The sequence below is a fragment of the Lissotriton vulgaris genome, chromosome 5 (genome assembly GCF_964263255.1).
Source record: "Lissotriton vulgaris chromosome 5, aLisVul1.2, whole genome shotgun sequence".
Taxonomy (NCBI): Eukaryota; Metazoa; Chordata; class Amphibia; order Caudata; family Salamandridae; genus Lissotriton; species Lissotriton vulgaris.
In genome coordinates, this window is record NC_141693.1 from 1795322465 (window position 1) to 1795348908 (window position 26444).

The 26444-nt window shown below is 46.1% G+C and overlaps 1 protein-coding gene across 1 annotated transcript in view; it reads left to right on the forward strand.

Annotated features, from left to right (window-relative positions):
• The first annotated feature begins 354 nt into the window (after nucleotides 1-354).
• The window catches only part of ZNF385C (zinc finger protein 385C), a 720374-nt gene continuing 694284 nt past the window's right edge, over nucleotides 355-26444 (forward strand). Inside the window, exon 1 of the mRNA XM_086924146.1 lies at nucleotides 355-585. Within this exon, the coding sequence (XP_086780272.1) occupies nucleotides 420-585 (166 nt within the window). The 5' untranslated portion in view covers nucleotides 355-419. The remainder of the gene's footprint in view (nucleotides 586-26444) is intronic.

Here is a 26444-nt window from a genome sequence, read left to right on the forward strand (position 1 = left end):
AAAACCCTGAGACCCGAGCAGAAGGATTGAAGCGAGGTTTGCCACAGATGTGTTGTATGAAAATGCACTGTCATAGTAGGTAGAGAGATTCCATCTTCCCTTTTAGAAAGGACTCACCCGCCAACTTGCACATGAATTGTTCAGACATGTGGACTGGCCACCGAGTATCAGCAACTGCTGCTCTGTAAAATATATACCGTTTTTTGTTCTTAAGCTTTGGCAGAAAGTGAAGGTGAATAAAATGTATGGCACAGCTTTCAAAACAACTGGAAAATTCGAATTATTTGTCTTGAATAATGGTGGTGAGTGTGCGCTCATGTATTTCATTTTCATTTGTAGGCATGAAACGTCCTCTGAGCCCAGCCTCTGTCTCTGAAAACGGAAGCCCACTCACCCTGGAGCTCACCCATGATGACGGTATGTCCAGCTCCACCAAAAAGGAGAAAAAACTGCAGTCTTACACGCTTTGTGAGGTGTGCAACATCCAGCTGAACTCTCCGGCTCAGGCCCAGATCCATTTCAATGGAAAGTCCCACCAGAAGCGCCTCAAGCAGATGAGCCATGGCAAGGGGTCTGGTTTCTATGGTAAGTGAGCTATAAGATCCTGGAAGGAGCCATTCATTTGCAATGTCTGATTGAGGCACCTTCTTAGGTTTCTGTTTCTCTCTGGGCTAACAGGGCTGTCACTGGGGATTTTGATCTTGGTGAGATGTTGCCTCTTATCAGAATGCGCTCGCTTTTACATTACATTTAAATGGACTTTAGAGATCTATCTGTGCACAACTAAATTCCCAGTTCACATTTAACATTATAAATTGGCCTTGATTTTGTGCCCATTGTATTTGCGCATTCTTAGCATTGGATGCTTTTGAGGGATTGCTTGCTTCTTTACTATGGAATCTTCCCAGAATTTTTTTATTTTGCTGAAATTGGCTGGATTGGTTTTTGTCGGCATGATCTTTCTAGTCGTACTTTATTTCCTACTCAAGTGCGGTTTGGAGGAAAATGGAAAGTAGCAACGCCCAAACAATTGTCTGTAGAGCAATAAGTACACATTTCTTTCTGATTGAAAAGCATACCTGCGATTTGCTGCTTTAAATTGTTATAACGAAGAGGGGGGCTTGTTAAATTTAATTATCTTAAACCCAAAATGTTAATCCATTTTATAGAGATACATGCAATTCTTTTGCCATTTATTTTTTTCATAGTGCATACTACTTCGTGGCATGCATTTAAAGATGTCTTCTGTGTTTTTGATGAGTTTTACAAATGAACCATTGCAGGTGTCTTTGCGCATTTCAGTAATGCTAATTTTTCTTCCATGTGTTTTGGGAACAATGTTAGTAAATGTGTGTAAGTTAAGTAAATGCACATACCAAAATGAATTTATTAATCTCAGGAAGTTTTAAAAGCATTTAAACGCAACAATTTCTTACCCGCCTTTATTGACTGTGAACGAAATGTAGCATCCTGATTTAGAACTAGTGAGAGTGATTGTTCTGTTGATAACCACAGGCCCTAGTTAGAGATTACTTTAAAAAGTTAATGATTAGCACATCCTGTATAAAACTGGTGATCAGAATATAAAGTTCCTTACTGTGGTAAGATTTAATCTAGCACATGTCCAGACTTGATGGACACATATAGGGCTCTTATGGGTTTCGGCACAGTATATTACAACTCCTACTCTTAGTAAATGTCTGTATGTACGTAGTACGTATATGGTGTTTCTATAGTGCAAACCTAGCCACAAAACAATGGAGCACTGTACAAGGAGAAAGACAAGCATTAAGTCAACCTGTGATAGAGAGGTAGCTGGCTTGTGGCCGTTAATGCATTGTAATGTAGTATTCTTTAAAGAGGTGAGTCTTCAACTGTTTCCTAGATTGAATCAGCATTTAGCCAGTCCTGCTAAATACTGGTATGTTGTTCCAAATCTTGGATCCTCAGATGGAAAGGTATGCTGCTTTGTTTTTTTCTTTTTAAAACTTCTTAGTATGCAGTCTGATTATGTTCTAAATGCAGCTGTGTCAAGAGCCACCAAAGATGGTGAGCTTGCATGCAAGATAAGCAGGGGCATTGAGCTTGATGGCTTTGTAAATGACGCAGCTGGTTTTGAAGATGGTGCGGGCTGACAAAGGGAGCCAATGAAGTTCCATCCAGGTGGGGGTCAGGCGGTCATATTTCTTCAGGATGTGCTGCAGTGTGCAGAATCATGTTACGGGATGGCAGTGTGGTGCCTGGGAAGCTATGGAGAAATGTGTCACCACCATCCAAGTGTGAGAGTTCGAGGGCTTGAACAATAATTCTAAGGTCACTTTCTGGATGAAACTGTTTTCATATCTTTAGATGGGAGAGCTGTGGTCTTTGGGTTTTTGCCACTGTGTTCCTTGAAGGTGAGATTGGACTAATGGGTGGAAGTTGGGGTTCAGAGCTGCCAAGGTTTATGTAATTGAGCCAGGTTTGCCCTTTTTTTCTTTCCTGTTCTTGGCATTGGATGTCTGAAGCAAAGAAGACTTTCAGGTAGAATTGTGCTTCAGCGGTTATCGATGGGTATCCGTGAGCAGTCCCCGTGGGACTTCCCAGGTGATAGGGATGTGTTGGGACCTGGAGGTGCTCATGGGAAATAACTGGTGTCAGCTGGAAAGGTAGGAAACCAATGAAGGACATTCAGTGAGTCCACTTCAAAACTCCAGGGTAGGTATGAGGATGGGATGGTCGAAAGCAGCTGAGAGGTCTAGCCATATTGGGAGGAAGGGGTCGTTTTCATTTATGATCAGGAGAGCATCGTCTTCGATGTTTTAGGTAGCGGTCCCTGTGCTGCTGTGTGATCTGAAGGCAGACTGGTAGTCGGGCAGAAGATGTTTAGCACTTATATGGTCTTAGATTTGAACATAGACTGCTTTTTCAATAATCTTGCTGATGAATGGTAGGCAAGTGATGGGCTGGCAGTTGGCGAGGTCATCATGGTCTAGGGTGGGTTACTTTAGCAGTGGGCAGATCTGGCCTGCCTAAGGAGCTTCTGTGAAGATGCATTGATTGAGCCAGGTCTTGACTGTGATGAGAAGGGGTGACAGAATGTCCCCAGAGAAAACTTTGATGAAGGGTGAGGGTAGGATATCTTCCTTAGAAGTGTCTTTGATTGAGTTGAGTTTGTGAGAACTGCAAGAGATCTGGTTTTAAAGACTGACCTTAGTAGGATTCTACGAGAAGGAGTGGGTGAATGAGAGGAAGCATGCTTGGTTTTGTCATTGTGCTGTCAGATCGTCTCAGTGGAGAAGTGATTTATGTCATTGCATTTGTTTTGGCGTGAGTAAAAGTTTGATCTAGAAAGGGGTTGATGCAGTGCTTGATTGTCTTGAAAAGTGTTCTGCTTCTGTTGGTATCTTTATTGATGATGTTGGTGTAGACTTTGCATTGGCTGATGTGATGAGCTCTCTGTGCGATGCACAGAGGGACTTCAGTATCATAAAGTCATCTGGAGGTCTGTTTTTCTTTTTTATCCAGTCTGTGGATGGTCCATTTATTGTCAGTTAAGTCTTAAGAGTACCATGGTGCTGAAGGTTAACAGAGCATTTGGTGACTTAAAACACAGATGGCAACAGTGTTGGTGGAATCAAGCGAAAATTAACTTGCTTATCATCCCTTATTGCGAAAGGGCTCTCCAGAAAATGAGGATATGCATAACCAACGCAAGGTCCAAGTTGCGCCAAACGCTTCTCATCAAACTTCCACAGACTACTGCCTATGAATCACTCGTGGGACCCTTGAGCCAACACGTGCACTAAAGGCAGGTTCTTTTTTGTACTGGTTAGTAAGCAGCATTATGTGGTTGGCCAATTGGAAGCAAGGCGTCAGTTGTACAGTAGGAGGGATATGAGGGACTTTCTTATTGGTCTCAAGGAAGGTCAGTAACTGTGTCAAAGGAGAACGACTTTGGTGATTTAGGTGAAAACTTTCATTAACTGTCTTTTCTGCTTGAAATGTTGTCCATCGGTTAAAAATGTGTGCCTACGGTTTTCCACTTCAAAAGCATTCTACGTGAGTTTGTTGATGAATTTGGAAGCTCAAACGGAACACCTGTTACCATATTTCATTATATGTTTGAATACTGTATAAAAATTGTATTTTCAAAGAGATCGGGTGATGCCACTGTTTCCTTTCGCTTGTGTAAATCCAAAGGTCGTCTTTTTTTGGTGGGCAATGCAGCATAAGAGGTATCAGTAAGTAATGTGTATTTTATCAGGGTGTTGCTCTCATCGGTACAGTCTGTGTAGCGGGCCGTAGGTAGGAATGGTCAACTGCACTGCAATGATTGCCTCCGTGCTCCCTGTGGGACTGGAGCAGGAGCAGAGCAAGAAGAGCAGTGTGGCCCTTGTCCTCAGCACTTCAGATAGTCCCTAGGAAACAACATCCCCTCTCATTGGTAGGTGTGACCTACGGGTGCACTGTGACTGAATGATTGTGTTTGGCTTTGTCGCAATCCCTGGGTTTCCCTGACATCTATCACCCAGCTTTAGTATCTTGGAGACATCCCTGGCTTGCAAGAGCATTCCTGGTATAATATACTTGCGGTTCCTGGCATGTGGTGGCATTTCAGGGGCATTCCTGTCATATCCAGGTATCCCTATTATGTAGTATTCTTCCCTAGCAGACTGTGGCACTCCTTGGCATCTAGTGACCATTCCTGAACTTTGATTACAACACTTAGCATTTGTGCTGGCCATTGCAGTCACGTGGTGCTAGTGCCCAGTGTCTAACACACGTAACTATCACCCAGCAATGAGTGTCCGTGATAAACAGTGGCCATCTCTGGCGTGTGATTGCAATCCCATACTTGATATTTGGTGGCACTCTCTGGCGGTTATTCCTGCCTTATGTTGACCCCGGCCATATAGTGGTCCTCGTGGTATAGAGTTACCCTCCAATGCATCTGATTATACCCCTGACATGTGTTGGCTTCCCAAGCAACTGGTGGTCATCCCTGGATTATGGTGGCCATCTGCAGCATAGGATTACCTTCTCAGATATATAGTTTAGAAACTCTGGAATACTATGAGCAACTGACATGGTGTCCATCTCTAAAACACAGTGACCTTCACAGAAATACAGCCATTAATGCTGGCATCGGTGTGCATCCCTGGCTTGGTTGGGCATCCGTGCCCTCTACTGAGATGCAGTGATCACCATTACCTACTAGTGGCTCCTCTCTGGAATGTTGTCCATTCCTTGCATGTGAGGGCTTTTAATGTTACATTGCGGCCGTTCCTGGCATGTGAGGCTGAACTCTTCATGTGAGAGAGAACTCATTCATGCGAAGCTGAATCAGGGCTTAAGAGGTCAGTGCATAGACGTATGAGTCAGTGTCTGCCCTTCTGGGCTATTTTTGGAATATTCAACATTCACGTATGAAAGCGTTAATGTGCCCACTAAACGCGCATTGGGGGCTGAGTGACATCCACACTATGTATTTATAAAATATTAAAACAATTGTGATGTCGTCTAACGTTATAACTGTATCATAGTCAGTCACTGTGACTGACTTACTTACTGCACTTATCATGTGCATACACTGTGTCTGTCCCCAGGGCCGTTTTGTAACGGAGTGATGGGGTTGAATTCCCGAACTGGGGGCCATGAGTCGAGGAGGTTCTACCCCATTGAGGCCGAGTTCGTGTCAGTGGGACACTACCATCTCATGGCCTAGGGTTCGGAGACTCCTGCTTTTAAAGTACATTTTCTTCCCTTGTACACTATCAGGATGGAATTTAGCTGTCGTGCATCCCAGTTAAGTGATAAGTGAGTTTTGTATGCATACCTTAATTACTGGGTTATTTGGGAGGGTGCGCGCGCCTGTGAGTGTTTGTGTAATATGTGTGTGTAATATGTGTGTGTCTTGTTTTCTGGAGACGGATCAGCATTGAGCGAAAACGCTGATGCAGTGATTTATCTGAGCCCTTTGTCACACCCCCGAGAGGCCTTTCTCGCTCTCGGGGTGTGCAGTGTGCACAGCGGTGATGGTCACAGGCGCGGCTCCGCCAGGGGGCGTCGTGCGGCGCAGCCAGCTGTAGCATTTGATTAGTGCCTAAACAATAGCGATGCGGGCCACGAGCGGTTATTTCGCAGAACAAAGATGCATTGCAGATTGCTTTATGTCGCGTCCATTGGCGCTTATTATGAGAAGTGTACGGGCCTGACGGAAAGTAATTGCTTTCCGCCGGTGTTTTGGTTGGCTGCCGTACATCAGGTAGCCTGTGTTCTCTTTGTATTCACGGGCGGCTTGTACAAGAGAATGGGCTGATTTCCCACAAGGGCATTCACGCTAATTAATTTAGTTATCTCAAGAGCTTAACAAGTTGGAGCCCATGCTGGCCGAGTAGCGGCGTTCTTCCACAGTACAATCACTTCATGGTATTTAAGATTAAGCGATGTTCCTTCCCCATGCGAACGAGCTCACGTGGTCATCTCTGGGCGCGTCTTCGCTTCCCTCGGATTCTAACAGGGAGGTGTCCGCTTTCTGTATTTTTTTATTAATGCCTTCACTTCCAGGAAATTGGCCTCCGTTGCCACGGTGTCCTCATTGCCATCATCCAGGTTAGTGTAGTGCGGCTAGCGAGTACACAACATTCGTTGCACCTCTCCGTCCATTCACCTCTTCAGGTTATAACACATTTTGTCTGGGGCACAAATAATACTTGTAAGTTATAGCTATAACTTTCGAATTTCTATGGTTTCTTTAGTTAAAGGGAGTTTTGTGTAGAAGTAATACATTATATGTTTCCTAACTGTATATAAGCTTTAATCTTGTTTATTGCATTGAATGTATAGGTTTTTGTAATTTTTGGAAGAAAAAAAACTGTAACATAACATAAAAATCCATCATTGTTTTCCAGGACAGCCCTATAGATCTATATAGAAATGTGCCTGGTTTATGTAGAAACATATATAGATTGACCGAATGAGGTATAATTATCCATGTATCTGTTATTTCTCTGAGGAACAACTAAAGCTGAATTACTTTCCAACAGTCAGCACTGTCTCTATGGTTGTTGGTGGTATTTAGTAGTATTGGGCTGCCTAGTTGGTGTTACTTTCTAACAGTCACCTTAGTCTCTATGGTTGTTGGTGGTATTTGGTAGTATTTGTTTGTGTTTATAGCCCACTTGATGATAATAACCTGTGGCCTAATGCTTTACTTCTTTTCTTTTTTCTTATTAAATATGCCTACTTTAAAAACAAAAGAGGCTGTCATAAGAGCCACCCTATATTATGTGTATGTGAATTATTTTAACATACATAACAGGGGTTTCTTGTATTGCAGAAGTACTGCGGAACTTCCTAGATACTTTCGCGATAGTACCACTGTACTTTTACATTGTGTTAAACAGCGTTTCATTAGTTTAGAAATCTGTCCTTTATAAAAAACAGGATCTTTACATCCCTTTTTCCCCATTTCCAATGAGATCTTCAAAGGTGAGGGTTGTACTGATTCGCAGAGAGAACATTGTTGTAGTTTCCCCTTCTCCTTTTCCTTGGTACCTTCCGTCCACCCCCTTCCTTCTTTCCTGTTAGTTCACCCGGGAGTTCATGTTAGAATGTTGGCTACTCAGCGATTCTGAGAGTGGACTTTTATAACACTGGGGATGACCCTGGAAAGGGGGCAGCCCTGGTCATCTCCTCTTTCTATGCTCTCTCTCATTTAAGGACTATTTGACGCATTTCATCTTTCCAGGAAACGGTACCCTGTGGACTGCCAACTCCTGTGACACAGCCATAGACTCTCGTTTGTGTGTCACTCTCCTCCGTTTCTACTGGGCCATCTCAAGGTGTACCCCAGCTGCCTGCTTAAGGATTCTGCAATCTGAGTGTCATCGCCGCTCCACTTCCTGAAGAAGATTCTGCCTCCACTGGAATTGCGGCCATCGTGTGCTGTGCTGCCTCATTTCTCCTCACAGTCGAAGCTGTATTAGAAGCTTTAGGCGGTGTCTGAATAATCCTGCGGGCCTTCCAGCTTTCCTACGCCGCTCCAGCGTGCTGCCATATCTGCTCCGGAGTCCTAGTGACAGTTTTCCCTGTGAGATTGTTGGGCTCTGGAGCGGTCTTAGGTTCTGGCGCTCCAGCCACCTCTTGGCCGCCCCAGCGGGAATCGCTGTGTACTGCGCAACCCTTGGAGCGTAGCCCTGGCATAAGCTCTGGAGTTCGGGGGGCGTATCTCCTGAAGTGCAGTCAATCTCCAGTGTGACCTTCAGACACCCGGGCACCAACCTCCTCATGGCCACCCCAGTTGGAACCGCTCATCCGAGCAGTCAGCCCCCAGGGCGTAGTTCTGCTGAGGCGCCGAAGGTCCTCGGAGCTCCCGGGAACCTGCAGCGTTGCCTTGCGGTGCTCCATGGGCAATTTGGTCGGCGTCCTCTGGGGCACTTGCATCGGCGCTTGGCAGCCTCCGCTGCATACCCCTTCCAGTACCAGCTTCTCCTTCCGGTGCCTTCCTCCACCCTGACGTGCATCCTGGGCATCCTGCTCCACGCCTCCTGCTACCGGAACCGCCTCCCAGAACTCCGGTTGACCCCGCCGTGGTAGCAGTAAGTTTCCTGCTCCTTTTCAGCGCTGATTCTTTCCTGGGTATCATTGTGAAAGTTAATTGCTTCTCAGTGACTGCTCAATCAGGAGTCCTGTGTTTTATCTTTTCATTGCTCTTGCCAAGATTCCACTTGTGCCAGTGTACTTATTCTCAGATATTACTCAACCTTCGGTGCCCCATAACTACTAAACTTTACTGTAGGTTGCTCTTGCCATCTTATCTGTGACTTATCCAGTATTATGGGTGTCTTTCATAGATTCACATGCCTGAATCATTCCCTGTCGTCGAGACGGGAGTCTCCGGTACATAGAAAAGTAATGTCCTATAGACATACATAGAGAATAGTAGGCCTAAAGGCCTCACCTTAGTAACATATCCATGTCCTTTTGTGAAAAGGACTAAACTCTAGACAAGAGCCAATCAGCTGCCACCTCCCTCTAGAACCTTCCTGGCAGGAGCCTCAGTCCCTCAGATTTTCTACCGCATGTTGTGCTAAGGGAGTCTCCACCTGAGTTATGCTCAGGTTTGCTTCTAGAGCTTTATTTCTTTCAAAATTGGGTTCTTTCTAGATAAAAACGAATTATTATGGCTGATACTCAGAAGAAGGGTCTTTTTAGAGCCTGTAGTTCTTGTGGTAAAAAAGGCTCCACATCGATGACCAGCAAAAGAAATGCCTATATTGCCTATACCCGGATCATTCATCCAAGGACTGCAAAATATGTAGAACAATTTCTACAAAAACTCTCAAGGACCGAGAAGGACGCCTTCTGATATGGCTCCAAAGGCTCAAGGACAGAGACAACCTGGAATCTTCTGAAGAAGGTGAGAGCTCTTCAGTCTCCTCTAAACTGTCTCTCAAAAGGCCACGGGTAGCTTCCCCTAGCCCTCAAGACGCTCATCCAAAGAAGACACCTAAAAAGTCTTCAGAGGTCCAGTCAGCATCAGAGTCTGACAAGGAGGTTCACACCTTCAGAAAACCTGCGCCGTCGACGACGACGACCTTATCGACATCATCGGCGCTCAGTAAGGCTGTGTCTCCTGTCGACGACGACAGTCTCGACGACGACGGCATCGTTGACGTTATCTTCTTCAACGACGATTACTCCATCGTCAACGGCGGGTAAGCCCTTGTCGTCGACCATTGTAATTAAAAGGTCATAGTCGACGCCCAAAACGCCGTCGACGACTGCAGCGCCGACGACAGTATCGACGACAAAGTCAACTCCGTCAACGAAAGCCACACCGATGAAGACATCGTCGACGAAAACATCTTCGACGGGCACACCGTCGACGAAGGCGACGACGATGAAGATATCGTCCACGGCAACGCCGTCGACGACTATACGGACGCCGTCCACAGTGACACCGTCGATGAAACTTCGTCAACTACCCTGTTGGAGCAGTCGACGACGATAATCCCGTCGACGGCAAAGGTCCAGAATGAACAGACGGTTGGCAATACACCGTCGACTATCTCTCCGTCGACGAGCCAGGTGTAAATGACTGATTCTGGTTTCCATTCCACTTTGCAGGCCAAAATCTCAAAGAGGATTCAGAAAAGGGGGTGGTGATGAACAGAGTGTCTGAATTGAGCAGACCACTCTTACCCAGTCCAAAGATCAGGGCTTGATCCATCACCGTTATTTATCTCACTGCCCCATCCCAGCTCAGAACCTGGCTATATGCAAATTAGTCTGTCCCTGGCCCAGTGCATCATGGGAACAGGGCAGACCAAACTACCAAGCCAATTCTTCACCAGAAAGGAGACAAGCTACCGGGGACCGGTTTCTGGCATTTCAGCCTCTTCGGCCCGGCTTGCTTGAATCCTGATGGAGCAGTGAGAAAGGGACTCATGTCTGAGTATACCCTGCCACACTTATAGTGGCCAAAAACGATTCAGAAAAGGGGGTGGTGATGAACAGAGTGTCTGAATTGAGCAGACCACTCTTACCCAGTCCAAAGATCAGGGCTTGATCCATCACCGTTATTTATCTCACTGCCCCATCCCAGCTCAGAACCTGGCTATATGCAAATTAGTCTGTCCCTGGCCCAGTGCATCATGGGAACAGGGCAGACCAAACTACCAAGCCAATTCTTCACCAGAAAGGAGACAAGCTACCGGGGACCGGTTTCTGGCATTTCAGCCTCTTCGGCCCGGCTTGCTTGAATCCTGATGGAGCAGTGAGAAAGGGACTCATGTCTGAGTATACCCTGCCACACTTATAGTGGCCAAAAACGATTCAGAAAAGGGGGTGGTGATGAACAGAGTGTCTGAATTGAGCAGACCACTCTTACCCAGTCCAAAGATCAGGGCTTGATCCATCACCGTTATTTATCTCACTGCCCCATCCCAGCTCAGAACCTGGCTATATGCAAATTAGTCTGTCCCTGGCCCAGTGCATCATGGGAACAGGGCAGACCAAACTACCAAGCCAATTCTTCACCAGAAAGGAGACAAGCTACCGGGGACCGGTTTCTGGCATTTCAGCCTCTTCGGCCCGGCTTGCTTGAATCCTGATGGAGCAGTGAGAAAGGGACTCATGTCTGAGTATACCCTGCCACACTTATAGTGGCCAAAAACGATTCAGAAAAGGGGGTGGTGATGAACAGAGTGTCTGAATTGAGCAGACCACTCTTACCCAGTCCAAAGATCAGGGCTTGATCCATCACCGTTATTTATCTCACTGCCCCATCCCAGCTCAGAACCTGGCTATATGCAAATTAGTCTGTCCCTGGCCCAGTGCATCATGGGAACAGGGCAGACCAAACTACCAAGCCAATTCTTCACCAGAAAGGAGACAAGCTACCGGGGACCGGTTTCTGGCATTTCAGCCTCTTCGGCCCGGCTTGCTTGAATCCTGATGGAGCAGTGAGAAAGGGACTCATGTCTGAGTATACCCTGCCACACTTATAGTGGCCAAAAACGATTCAGAAAAGGGGGTGGTGATGATGGTGCAGTGAGCTAAAAAACGGTGTTGGATCTAGCCCTGATCTCTTGACTGGGTGAGAGCTTTCTGTTTAATTCAGAGACTCTGTCCCTCACCACCCCTTGTTGTAAATATTTTTGTCCACCCTAAGCGTGGAAGGGTATTCTCAGATGTGAGACCCTTGCTCATTGCACCATCAGGATTCAAGCAAACCGGGCCGAAGACGGCTGTAATGCCAGAAACCGGTCCCCGGGAGCTTGTTTCCTTCCCAGTGTAAGAATTGGCTTTTGTAGTTTGGTTTGCCCTGTTCCCATCATGCACTGGGACAGGAACAGACTAATTTGCATACAGCCAGGTTCTGAAACTGGGATGGTGCAGTGAGCTAAAAAACGGTGTTGGATCTAGCCCTGATCTCTTGACTGGGTGAGAGCTTTCTGTTTAATTCAGAGACTCTGTCCCTCACCACCCCTTGTTGTAAATATTTTTGTCCACCCTAAGCGTGGAAGGGTATTCTCAGATGTGAGACCCTTGCTCATTGCACCATCAGGATTCAAGCAAACCGGGCCGAAGACGGCTGTAATGCCAGAAACCGGTCCCCGGGAGCTTGTTTCCTTCCCAGTGTAAGAATTGGCTTTTGTAGTTTGGTTTGCCCTGTTCCCATCATGCACTGGGACAGGAACAGACTAATTTGCATACAGCCAGGTTCTGAAACTGGGATGGTGCAGTGAGCTAAAAAACGGTGTTGGATCTAGCCCTGATCTCTTGACTGGGTGAGAGCTTTCTGTTTAATTCAGAGACTCTGTCCCTCACCACCCCTTGTTGTAAATATTTTTGTCCACCCTAAGCGTGGAAGGGTATTCTCAGATGTGAGACCCTTGCTCATTGCACCATCAGGATTCAAGCAAACCGGGCCGAAGACGGCTGTAATGCCAGAAACCGGTCCCCGGGAGCTTGTTTCCTTCCCAGTGTAAGAATTGGCTTTTGTAGTTTGGTTTGCCCTGTTCCCATCATGCACTGGGACAGGAACAGACTAATTTGCATACAGCCAGGTTCTGAAACTGGGATGGTGCAGTGAGCTAAAAAACGGTGTTGGATCTAGCCCTGATCTCTTGACTGGGTGAGAGCTTTCTGTTTAATTCAGAGACTCTGTCCCTCACCACCCCTTGTTGTAAATATTTTTGTCCACCCTAAGCGTGGAAGGGTATTCTCAGATGTGAGACCCTTGCTCATTGCACCATCAGGATTCAAGCAAACCGGGCCGAAGACGGCTGTAATGCCAGAAACCGGTCCCCGGGAGCTTGTTTCCTTCCCAGTGTAAGAATTGGCTTTTGTAGTTTGGTTTGCCCTGTTCCCATCATGCACTGGGACAGGAACAGACTAATTTGCATACAGCCAGGTTCTGAAACTGGGATGGTGCAGTGAGCTAAAAAACGGTGTTGGATCTAGCCCTGATCTCTTGACTGGGTGAGAGCTTTCTGTTTAATTCAGAGACTCTGTCCCTCACCACCCCTTGTTGTAAATATTTTTGTCCACCCTAAGCGTGGAAGGGTATTCTCAGATGTGAGACCCTTGCTCATTGCACCATCAGGATTCAAGCAAACCGGGCCGAAGACGGCTGTAATGCCAGAAACCGGTCCCCGGGAGCTTGTTTCCTTCCCAGTGTAAGAATTGGCTTTTGTAGTTTGGTTTGCCCTGCTCCCATCATGCACTGGGACAGGAACAGACTAATTTGCATACAGCCAGGTTCTGAAACTGGGATGGTGCAGTGAGCTAAAAAACGGTGTTGGATCTAGCCCTGATCTCTTGACTGGGTGAGAGCTTTCTGTTCAATTCAGAGACTCTGTCCCTCACCACCCCTTGTTGTAAATATTTTTGTCCACCCTAAGCGTGGAAGGGTATTCTCAGATGTGAGACCCTTGCTCATTGCACCATCAGGATTCAAGCAAACCGGGCCGAAGACGGCTGTAATGCCAGAAACCGGTCCCCGGGAGCTTGTTTCCTTCCCAGTGTAAGAATTGGCTTTTGTAGTTTGGTTTGCCCTGTTCCCATCATGCACTGGGACAGGAACAGACTAATTTGCATACAGCCAGGTTCTGAAACTGGGATGGTGCAGTGAGCTAAAAAACGGTGTTGGATCTAGCCCTGATCTCTTGACTGGGTGAGAGCTTTCTGTTCAATTCAGAGACTCTGTCCCTCACCACCCCTTGTTGTAAATATTTTTGTCCACCCTAAGCGTGGAAGGGTATTCTCAGATGTGAGACCCTTGCTCATTGCACCATCAGGATTCAAGCAAACCGGGCCGAAGACGGCTGTAATGCCAGAAACCGGTCCCCGGGAGCTTGTTTCCTTCCCAGTGTAAGAATTGGCTTTTGTAGTTTGGTTTGCCCTGTTCCCATCATGCACTGGGACAGGAACAGACTAATTTGCATACAGCCAGGTTCTGAAACTGGGATGGTGCAGTGAGCTAAAAAACGGTGTTGGATCTAGCCCTGATCTCTTGACTGGGTGAGAGCTTTCTGTTTAATTCAGAGACTCTGTCCCTCACCACCCCTTGTTGTAAATATTTTTGTCCACCCTAAGCGTGGAAGGGTATTCTCAGATGTGAGACCCTTGCTCATTGCACCATCAGGATTCAAGCAAACCGGGCCGAAGACGGCTGTAATGCCAGAAACCGGTCCCCGGGAGCTTGTTTCCTTCCCAGTGTAAGAATTGGCTTTTGTAGTTTGGTTTGCCCTGTTCCCATCATGCACTGGGACAGGAACAGACTAATTTGCATACAGCCAGGTTCTGAAACTGGGATGGTGCAGTGAGCTAAAAAACGGTGTTGGATCTAGCCCTGATCTCTTGACTGGGTGAGAGCTTTCTGTTTAATTCAGAGACTCTGTCCCTCACCACCCCTTGTTGTAAATATTTTTGTCCACCCTAAGCGTGGAAGGGTATTCTCAGATGTGAGACCCTTGCTCATTGCACCATCAGGATTCAAGCAAACCGGGCCGAAGACGGCTGTAATGCCAGAAACCGGTCCCCGGGAGCTTGTTTCCTTCCCAGTGTAAGAATTGGCTTTTGTAGTTTGGTTTGCCCTGTTCCCATCATGCACTGGGACAGGAACAGACTAATTTGCATACAGCCAGGTTCTGAAACTGGGATGGTGCAGTGAGCTAAAAAACGGTGTTGGATCTAGCCCTGATCTCTTGACTGGGTGAGAGCTTTCTGTTTAATTCAGAGACTCTGTCCCTCACCACCCCTTGTTGTAAATATTTTTGTCCACCCTAAGCGTGGAAGGGTATTCTCAGATGTGAGACCCTTGCTCATTGCACCATCAGGATTCAAGCAAACCGGGCCGAAGACGGCTGTAATGCCAGAAACCGGTCCCCGGGAGCTTGTTTCCTTCCCAGTGTAAGAATTGGCTTTTGTAGTTTGGTTTGCCCTGTTCCCATCATGCACTGGGACAGGAACAGACTCATTTGCATACAGCCAGGTTCTGAAACTGGGATGGTGCAGTGAGCTAAAAAACGGTGTTGGATCTAGCCCTGATCTCTTGACTGGGTGAGAGCTTTCTGTTTAATTCAGAGACTCTGTCCCTCACCACCCCTTGTTGTAAATATTTTTGTCCACCCTAAGCGTGGAAGGGTATTCTCAGATGTGAGACCCTTGCTCATTGCACCATCAGGATTCAAGCAAACCGGGCCGAAGACGGCTGTAATGCCAGAAACCGGTCCCCGGGAGCTTGTTTCCTTCCCAGTGTAAGAATTGGCTTTTGTAGTTTGGTTTGCCCTGTTCCCATCATGCACTGGGACAGGAACAGACTAATTTGCATACAGCCAGGTTCTGAAACTGGGATGGTGCAGTGAGCTAAAAAACGGTGTTGGATCTAGCCCTGATCTCTTGACTGGGTGAGAGCTTTCTGTTTAATTCAGAGACTCTGTCCCTCACCACCCCTTGTTGTAAATATTTTTGTCCACCCTAAGCGTGGAAGGGTATTCTCAGATGTGAGACCCTTGCTCATTGCACCATCAGGATTCAAGCAAACCGGGCCGAAGACGGCTGTAATGCCAGAAACCGGTCCCCGGGAGCTTGTTTCCTTCCCAGTGTAAGAATTGGCTTTTGTAGTTTGGTTTGCCCTGTTCCCATCATGCACTGGGACAGGAACAGACTAATTTGCATACAGCCAGGTTCTGAAACTGGGATGGTGCAGTGAGCTAAAAAACGGTGTTGGATCTAGCCCTGATCTCTTGACTGGGTGAGAGCTTTCTGTTTAATTCAGAGACTCTGTCCCTCACCACCCCTTGTTGTAAATATTTTTGTCCACCCTAAGCGTGGAAGGGTATTCTCAGATGTGAGACCCTTGCTCATTGCACCATCAGGATTCAAGCAAACCGGGCCGAAGACGGCTGTAATGCCAGAAACCGGTCCCCGGGAGCTTGTTTCCTTCCCAGTGTAAGAATTGGCTTTTGTAGTTTGGTTTGCCCTGTTCCCATCATGCACTGGGACAGGAACAGACTAATTTGCATACAGCCAGGTTCTGAAACTGGGATGGTGCAGTGAGCTAAAAAACGGTGTTGGATCTAGCCCTGATCTCTTGACTGGGTGAGAGCTTTCTGTTTAATTCAGAGACTCTGTCCCTCACCACCCCTTGTTGTAAATAAAATCTCAAAGAGGGCAATCACACCGGACTTAACATCTCCAAGCCGGGTGCAAAGTCTACCACCAGCTCATCTCCTACAAGATGAAGAATCGGACGAGGACGATATGCTCCAGGCAAACAGCCCTTTGGAGCTTGTAGTGAAATGTCAAAGCTCGGACGAGGAAGTAGTCCAGCAGCATACAGTACAGACACACATTACACCTATGGTGTGTCTGCCAGCATCACTAGTGACTGACTTAAGATTTCTGATTGAGGACTATAAACAAAGATTCCCAGAATCACCAGCCCCTCAACCAGCGGCGACAGTGCCATCGCCACGACCTCGACCGCCACCCTTGGTTCTCCGGCAGGAGAGGGTGCACGTGTCTTTTCCTCCATCATCTGATGAAGAAGAAGGGGTAGAGCAACCAGAGGAGGGTGAAGTACAGGATGACCAATCTGTTCATGACGACTATGACAAATATGTAATTGATTCTCCAGTGTTTCCAGTTCCCGCTACTTCAGACTCGCCACCAGTGGACATCGGTGGTTTCCACAATCTGGTTGAAAGAGCCGCAAAACGCTTCCACATGACAATGGAATCTCAGGAACAAGGCTGTTTCCTTTACGATTTTAAAGAACCGCTTAAAAAAGCAGCGAGATCAATTCCAATAATTGATTATGTATGGGAACAGGGTCTACAGTTGATGCAAACTCCAGCCTCAGTCTCGCCAGTAGTTCCAAGGCTAGATGCAGCAGCCTGTCTCAATAGACACCCTAAACCTGATTCGGTAGTCACTCAGGCCGCACAAAAGAATTCTAGAAACCCCTCATCTCCGTTAACAGCGCCACCGGACAAGGAGGGGAGGAAGCTCGACAATATAGGAAAACGTTTTTTCTACAATGTCAACAATGACGGTGAAGGCTGTAAACACACTGGCGCTTCTGGGACGATACAATAGACAGCTATGGGCGGATATTTCACCGTATTTATCTGAGTTACCAGACACCTCAAAATAGGAAGTTCAATCTATCCTTTTGGAGGGTCCGACGTCAGCTTCTGAAATGATAGACTGCGCTATGGACGTAGCGATGATGGGGTTCCGGCAGCTGGCCGGGGCAGCCGTTTTACGAAGGCAAGGATGGCTCAAGGCAACTTTATTTAGACAAGAAGTACAGTCTAAAGTCCTAGATATGCCTTATGATGGCCAGCATCTATTTGGAGCTAAGATCGACAAAGCTCTACAAACTATTAAAAAAGACACGGACACGGCAAGAGCACTGGGTACGCTCCAATATAAGAACCAGTCCTTTCGAGGGAACAGAGGACGAGGACAACCCTCATACAAAGGTGGTTTTCAGAGCAGATCAACATATTCCTCCAACCAGGGTAGAACCCAATATCCGAATCGCCAAGAACAACAAGGCCGACAATCCTCATACGGAAAGTCAAACTTTAGAGGCAAAAATCAAAGGAGGAACAATGGCGGACGCTAATGACCTATTCATCCAGCCAGCCCAACCCCTATCTACTTCTTTAAAGATTGGAGGAAAATTGACACATTTTCTCAGGAATTGGAAAAGAATAACCACGAACCGGTGGGTCCTTCAAATGATTCAATTTGGCCATTCCATGGAATTCGAAAGTATCCCTCCGACAACTCCTCCCCGCCCAATGCAGCACAAAAATGTACTATTACTTCTGCAAGAACTCTCGATTATGCTCAGGAAAGAAGCGATAGAGAGACTACCATCGTCCCAGAAGGGGAAGGGATTCTACTCCCGCTTCTTTCTCATTCAGAAGAAGGAAAAGAAATGGAGGCCCATTCTAGACCTTAGAGCGTTGAACAAGTTCTTAAAGAAGCAGTCGTTCCGCATGGTCACCATACAGGAGATCTTGAACCTCCTAGAGGAAGGGGATTTCATGACGTCACTGGACTTGCAGGACGCATACTTTCATGTTCCAGTCCACAAAAATCACAAAAAATACCTGAGATTTTCAGTAGCGGGCAGGCACTTCCAATTCCGTGTCCTACCTTTTGGCCTCAAATCTGCGCCCGCATCTTCACCAAGTGTCTCTCCCCGGTGGCAGCCTTCCTCAGGCAGCATGGTCACCAAGTCTTCTCATATTTGGACGACTGGCTGGTGAAGGCACCATCCTTTGCAGGCGCCTCCAAATCATCCAACGCCTGTCTCAATCTCTTCAGTCACTTGGGTCTTACAAACAACCAAGAAAAGTCCACTTTTCAACCTTCTCGCATCATCACCTTTCTTGGATCAACTCTGAACACAGGTTCTGCAAAGGCGTTTCCATCCCAGGAACGACAACGCAGGCTCCTTTCTCTAGCCTCAACAGTAGCCTCGAAGAAGACATTGACAGTTCGTATCTTCAAATCCCTTTAGGGGATGATGTCATCTTGCATCCTACTCATACCAAATTGCCGTCTACGGATGCCTCCCCTACAAGAGGCTTTGTCCAGACAATGGACACAATGCACAGGGTCGTTCAACGACCGCATAACTATTACAATGCGGATCATCAAGGCATTGCAATGGTGGATGTCATCAACAAACCTCTCGCGGGGACTAACATTCCTGCTTCCGGCAGCTCCTCATGTAATCACAACAGACGCTTCCTTGGAAGGTTGGGGGAGCTGTCCTTCAAGAACTGCAGATAAGTGGCAAATGGTCAGAGCTGGAAAAACATCTCCACATCAACCTGCTCGAGCTGAGGGCAGTGTTCCTGGCCCTACAGTCATTCTTGCCAAGGATCAAGAACTCCCTAGTGCTCGTCAGGACCGACAACACTACGACGATGCACTATCTAAACAAACAGGGAGGAAAGCGTTCGCAGATACTCTCTTACGAATCGCAAAAGATCTGGAATTGGCTCATTCTCCACAATGTAAAACTAAGGGCGGAGTATGTCCCAGGCAAGGACAATGTAATTGCAGACGCGTTAAGCAGGCAGAGGACATTGTCGCACGAATGGGAACTGGACTAGGCAATCATCGGCCAGATCTTTTCCAAGTGGGGATCGCCGCAAATCGATCTTTTTGCGACCAGAGAGAACGCAAAATGCCCAAACTTCACGAGCTGGCATCCCCAGTCAGAGTCCCTAGGGAATGCATTTTCCATCGCATGGCGCAACGTCTTTGCGTACGCATTTCCGCCATTCCCGATGCTTCCCAGGGTCCTCAGAAAGATGAAAGCGAAGCCTTGCACTCTAATTCTGATAGCCCCATTCTGGCCAAGACAACACTGGTTCACGGAGCTCCATCGTCTATCTCTAGAGACACCGATTTATCTGCGCCAGTATCCATCCCAGCTCACCATGAACAACAAGCAGATTCAACATCCGGATCTGAAGTCTCTCAGGGTAGCCACTTGGCTCCTGAGTACCGAGAATTCAGCAGTCTAAACATACCACAGGACTGTCGGGATATTCTAGCCAAGGCAAGAGCGGATAGCACTAACAAGACGTATTCCCTGAAGTGGAAGCGCTTTTGTGTATGGTGCTTAGACAGAGGAATTCGACCTTTTTCCGCCTCTCCATAACAAATCTTGCCCTATTTGCTACATCTAGCGCAGTCGGGCCTAGCCCACTCCTCCATTAAGGTGCACTTGGCAGCGATATCGCGTTTTAAAAGGACTCCAAAGGGTCCTTCTCTATGGTCTAGCAGACTTATTAAACAGTTCCTGAAAGGACTATACAGATATTTTCCGCCAGTACTGATGGCTCCACCAACATGGCATCTAAATGTGGTTCTTAACCAACTTATGAAACATCCGTTCGAACCCATACACAAGGCTGACCTAAAGTACATCTCGTGGAAAACAGCTCTCCTACTAGCGCTTACATCTGCAAGGAGCGTCAGTTAAATGCAGGCATTTTCCATCCGGGATCCCTTTCTACAGTTTAAAGACGACAGGGTGATTTTAAGGACCAATCCTAAATTTATCCCTAAAGTCCCGTCGGACTTTCACTTGAACGAGCCTGTAATCCTAAGGTCATTCTTTCCAAACCCCAGCACTGCAGCTGAGGGGTCGCTGCATTCGTTAGACCTTAAAATATGCCTAAAATTTTACATAGATAAGACCAAAACATTTAGAAAGTCTAATCAACTCTTCATAGCTTTCACTAGACCTAGAAAGGGTCTACCGCTTACCAAACAGAGTATCTCTAGATGGATCTCTTCAGCTATTACTTTCTGTCATGACCAAGCTGGACAGCCATTACGGTCTAAGGTCAGAGCTCATTCTACAAGAGCTATGTCTACATCTATGGCTCTCTTTGCTGGGGTGCCAGTCGTGGACATTTGCAGGGCGGCAAAATGGAAGTCGCCGCATACCTTCACTAGGCATTACTGCCTGGACACAGAGCTGATTAGGGATGCGGCAGTGGGACAAGCAGTGTTACGCCATCTGTTTCAGTAAGGTGAGCCTTCCTCTGTCCCTCCATCCTTCTCTGATATGCACATTTCTATGTTGATGCTTACTGTTGACATTTATTGGTGGTTTATAGTCGCATGATATGCATTATCTAATGACTTGCATATGCTGTACCATCAGAAATGTGCACTCTGCATTGCTTGCTACTCTGATTCAGGCATGTGAATCTATGAAAGACACCCATAATACTGGATAAGAAATGTGTTCCTTACCTGTAACTGCAGTTATCCAGTATTGGTGTCTTTCATAGATTCACATGCAACCCTCCCACCTTCCCGGGAAGGACTCACCAAACTCTCTCAGTGTCACGCCTACTTAGCTTAGTGCGTACGAAAATCTGAGGGACTGAGGCTCCTGCCAGGAAGGTTCTAGAGGGAGGTGGCAGCTGATTGGCTCTTGTCTAGAGTTTAGTCCTTTTTACAAAAGGACATGGCTATGTTACTAAGGTGAGGCCTTTAGGCCTACTATTATCTATGTATGTCTATAGGGCATTACTTTTCTATGTACCGGAGACTCCCGTCTCGACGACGGGGAATGATTCAGGCATGTGAATCTATGAAAGACACCAATACTGTATAACTGTAGTTACAGGTAAGTAACGCATTTCTTCACGCCAATCACAGTACCTTGGGACTATGCTGGTTTGACCTTTTGTGATTACTAGCATTGTTACTTTTACTTCTAGAGACTGTTCCTCTTCAAACTTGCCAGGTTCCTAGTTTATGGTCTCACGAGTTCGCCTCCAGGTCTCTATACACTGTTTGATATCAGTGAAGTGCACTACTTTTGATTTCCCAGCCTGAGCCTCCATCACCTAGCTATCTTCTACCACCCTGGATGTACCAGCCTCCCCTGGGGCATACTTATTATCTATTGCCACTTGCGGGGTCCAACCGGTTTTTCCTCATTTTCATTTATTATTTATTGGGTGCTTTTCACTTGTGTAGCATTCTGGTTTTTAATTCAACGTTCCTCCTCCTCCCCTGTGTTCCCCACATCCCAGCATGGGTTCACCGAAGATCAGTCAACTTCCTTCATTTTTGAATGAATACGGGGAACCTGATATCCACTGAAAAGAATGGACTAAATTATTCAAATTATATTTAATTGCCAGGGGTGGTGAAAGATTCTCTGCAGTGCGTAAACAGCACATTCTTCTACATAATCTGGGGGTATATGGTCGTAAGGTGTATGAGACCCTGCCAGAATCGGAACTAGATGAGAATGAAGAACTGGATGCATATGAAATTACCTTGTTAAAGTTAGGAACTCATTTAGGTGATAAAATAAACGTTGTGCTAGAACGCCACACAATTTCCAACCGTGCTCAAGGCAAGAACGAATCGGTTAAAAGCTACATTGCAGTGTTAAGGGGCCTCACCCAAAGGTGTGACTTTGGGGAACTTAATGACTGACTCATACGAGACTAATTAGTCAGATGCATGCATTCAAGAAAAGTTATTGGCCAATAATCCCATTGGAGGAAGCTATTTCCATTGCCCAATCTATTGAACACACGGCTAAATGCATGAAGGAGATAAAAGTAACTGAGGAAGTAGTGGCTTCGGTACAGATAGATGAGCCTATCAGTAATGTTTTCAAGGTAAAAAATTAAAGAGAACCACTCAACAAACCTTTAAAGCAACACGCTGGCCTTAAATGCTACAGATGCGGGAGCAATAACCATTTGGCAAACAGTCCATTTTGCACTGCACGTAATGCTTATCGCAAGAAATGCAACAAAAGAGGTAATTTAGCCAGGGGGTGTAGGGATGGTGATAGTAGCTGCCAAGTCAAAGCAGTTAATGTCGAGAGTGGTGTTCATCAGAAGTTCATTTTCCAAGTGAAGAGTTCATGTGGTGGTCCTATTCCAGATTACCCAAAATGTAAAATATTACTTAATAACAAATCCATAGAAATGTTCCCGGACTCTTGTTCTCCCTTAGTGGGAGATCAATGTGCAATCATAATTAAACGAGATATTTCACCACAAGGTTACACCATAGATCCTATTCCCCTGGTAGGAATGTTGGAAGCACAAATAAACTTTAAAGGAAAGTCCACAGTAGGAAAAGTGTATCTGGTGAGTGAAGGCTCAAACCTTTTAGGGTGTGTATACCAGAGGGAGCTTGGCATCATACTTGACCCCAACAATAGTGAACAGGTCATCCTAGTGGAGGAATTTGTCCCAGGGAAGACCCTTTGTGACAAATTCCCATGCCATTTTTCTGATGACCTGGGCTTTTGAGAAATTACCAACATAAAATAAAGGTCAGACTCGGTGCCAAACCTGTTGTCCACAAAACCCGCCAAGTTCCCCTCCTCTTGAGACAACCTCTGAAAGTCGAACTAGACAAACTGTGCCAACTTGGGGTCATTCAACCCATTGATTCATTTGAGTGGCTAGCACCCATCGTTATTGCTTCAAAAGCGAATGGTGAAGGCATCCACCTTTGCATTGACCTACAAAGCCTTAATGAGAATATGTTACGTTGAAAGATTCCCTCTCCCCAATTTCAATGCAATGCTGAGCACAAATGGGTAAAGCCAAATTTTTCTCTGTTATCGATCTTTCCATGGCCTACTATCAGGTTGAGCCACACCCGGAACCCAGACCCTTGACCGCATTCTCGTCCCTTTCCGGCACATACATGTTCAGTAGGATGCCATTCGGCCTTGCTTCAGCTGCCGCTGTTTTTCAAAAGATAATGCAGCAAGTGCTTGATGGCATTCCGAACATTATGTGTTTTCAGGATGATGTTTTAGTCTATGGGGCAACTGAACAAGAGCACAATACTGTGTTCAGGAAAGTTTGTGCCAGATTATCTGAGGCAGGGTTGACGGTGAAGCGAGACAAGTGTAAGGTAAAGGTAACTGAAGTAGATGACTTCGGTCATAAAATCTCACACGAACGGATCAGACCTAAGCACAGTCTAATTCAAGCAGTGAAAAAGGCACCATTCCCCTCCAATAAGGAAGAACTCAAATCCTTTTTAGGCCTGATTGAATAGATGGCAAAGTTCATCCCACTGTTTTCTGAGAAGTGTGAGAGTTTATGTGAACTTTTAAAAGCTAAACAAGAATTTAAGTGGGAGGAAAAACACTGCGAAACAGTAAACAGATTAAAACAAGAAATTATTGAGTCACCTGCTCTTGGTCCCTTTGACCATAAAAAGAAAAATATTTTAAGCACAGATGCCTCGAACAAACGCCTTGGAGCAACCATTTCACCGAAAGGGGAAGAGGGTGAGACCATCATAGCATTTGCTTCCCGCTCCTTAAGTCAGTCAGAACGGAATTATTCCAAGATTGAGAGAGAAGCCCCAGCATTCTACTGGGCCATTAATCATTTAAAAAAATTCTGTGGGGAACTAAATGTACGGTGCGTACAGACCATAAACCCTTAACGTACATTTTTTCAGCTAAACATAAACATTGCGATTCACAGAGAATAGCCAAATAGGTTCTAGGACTAGAGAATTTTTACTTTTAGGTTGAATACCTGCGGGGTCAGGAAAATGTGGTGGCAGATTACCTATCGAGGTCACCCCTTTTGACTAACCACAAGGAAGATCCGTTAGATGCTCCCATCCTGACCATCCAACTTCCTTCCCTCACCAAGGAGGAATGGGATGATGGGATGAAGAAAGACTCTAAAATGAACTCTCTGAAAAACTTAATAATCAACGGCTGGCCTGCGAAATATAATGACGTTGCAGATGACATGAAGTAGTTTTGAGATGTAAGACATGAACTTACCATCATTGACGACAAAGTCTATTGAAACAAGAAAGTTGTCCCACCTTTAGCCCTCAGAGACAAAATAATAGACCTTGCCCATGAGGGTCATTTGGGCAGAAGTATTACTAAAATAAAAGTCAGGAATAGTTTTTGGTTCCCCAAACTGGACTCAATGGTGGAAGTGAAAGTCAAGGAGTGCATCAGTTGCGCTAAAGGCAGCAAAAATAAAATCTTGCGTAAAGTTTCCTTGTCTCCAGTTGAAGTACCAGAAATACCATGGACAAAGCTCGCAATGGACATAATTGGTCCTATGGAGCCTTTAGGGCCCCGCAAAAAATGTGGTTTTTTTCCTGGTAGATTACACATCACACTGGGTAAACGTCCGGTTCACATCTACCACTACTACCAACAATCTCATCATGTTTTTTTTAAAACATTTTTTATTGAAGATTGTACACAATATGCAGGTCTCTGTACACCAGAGATAGCTGCAGGACATTTAGGCTTCAGAAAATAGAGCACAATCCAATTTTCTACTTAAAGAATCATTCAACAAATACAGAAGCAAGAGTGAACATTGCCCCCCCCAACCCTCCCACTACCCAAACTCCCCCCTCCCCTTCCCCCCCAAACCCTCCCACCCTCCGTTGCACGTCATCATTCTTGTCTCCACTTCAGTACATAATATCTGAACCCAATGTATGCACTCGTCAATGACATCTCATCCCACATCTACCAGAGGGTCTTGATCCGCCGGAGGCTCGAGCCATAAATTTTGAAGTCTTTCTGTGGGCAGCCCCTAGCAAGAAAAATCGGCCTCTCCAGCCCCATGCAGAAAGATCTCATGTTTTTGAAGTCTGTTTTCTCTTTAGAAGGGATACCTTCAGTCCTACTAACCGACAATGGGGTGCAGTTTACCTCGGAAGAAATGAAAAGATTTCTTAAGGACTTACACATCAAACAAGAGAAAACTGCACTCTATTGTCCCAAAGCCAACGGCTTAGCGGAAAGGACCAACCGCATGATCAAAAAGCATATTCAACTGGCGATCTCCAATGGCTTTAACATAGATGATTCCCAACGACCCTGTCGTGGTAAGGAAACCTACTCATGCACCGGTCAGACAAAGCAAATTTTTTCCCCTCAGAACATAAGGAAAACTGGGAAAAATGTGGTGCAGCTGGAGGATGGGCATACTTGGAGTGGGGATAGACTTGCTACGACTAACTAAAGCTTATAGACCTATTGTATCGTGTTTGTTATTCCATGGGTATGGAGATGTATTGTAGTTTCCCTTTCTTCTCCTTTCCCTTGGTACATTCCGTCCACCTCCCTTCCTTCTTACCTGTTAGTTCACCCGGGAGTTCATGTTAGAATGGTGGCTACTCAGCGATTCTGAGAGTGGATGACCAGAATAAACAGCACTCAACTTGTCCTACAGCTTCTGAGTGAATTATTTAAGGGAACATATAACAAACATCTTGTCCTTTAAACCCACCTTTGAGACTTTTCTTCACTCCACTGACTGACATATAACACCTTGTCCTGCTTGAGGAGGAGGAAGAACGGAGGATGGAACAGGAGGAACAAGAGGTGGAGTGGAGGCAGAATCTCAAAGATTCTGTTGTCTGCGAGTTTTTCCCCTTGCCAGCTGGAAAGAAGAAGGTAAATGCCAAACTGGAAACCAGCAACCTTTGTAAAAAGGGAATTTCCTGTGGCAACATCAAGCAGTACCTTTTTGTTATGACGAGAAAGCGCAAACATCTGCAGGTGATCTATTCAGCAAGGTTGGCGCGGGTCAAAAAAAGGTGTAAGAGGAGTTGGAAGGGACATCAGCAACATCGGCTATCGCCACTTCTTTGGCAAATCCAAGAACTTCAACCTCTTCAGCTTCGGCAGGACCTCCACCACCATGCACTCCATCTATCTTAGGATCCGTACCTGTTCCTAGTACCACAGTGCCAGACAAGCCATTGAGGCAGAATAGACAAATGATAGATCAGTATGCCAGTACTGCAACATGTTGTCTCCTGTGCCATCCAGTAATTGTTGTGGGATAGAGAGCTTTCACCATGCACTCTGAGCTTGTCACAACTCACCAGTTTTCCCCCTTTGTTTT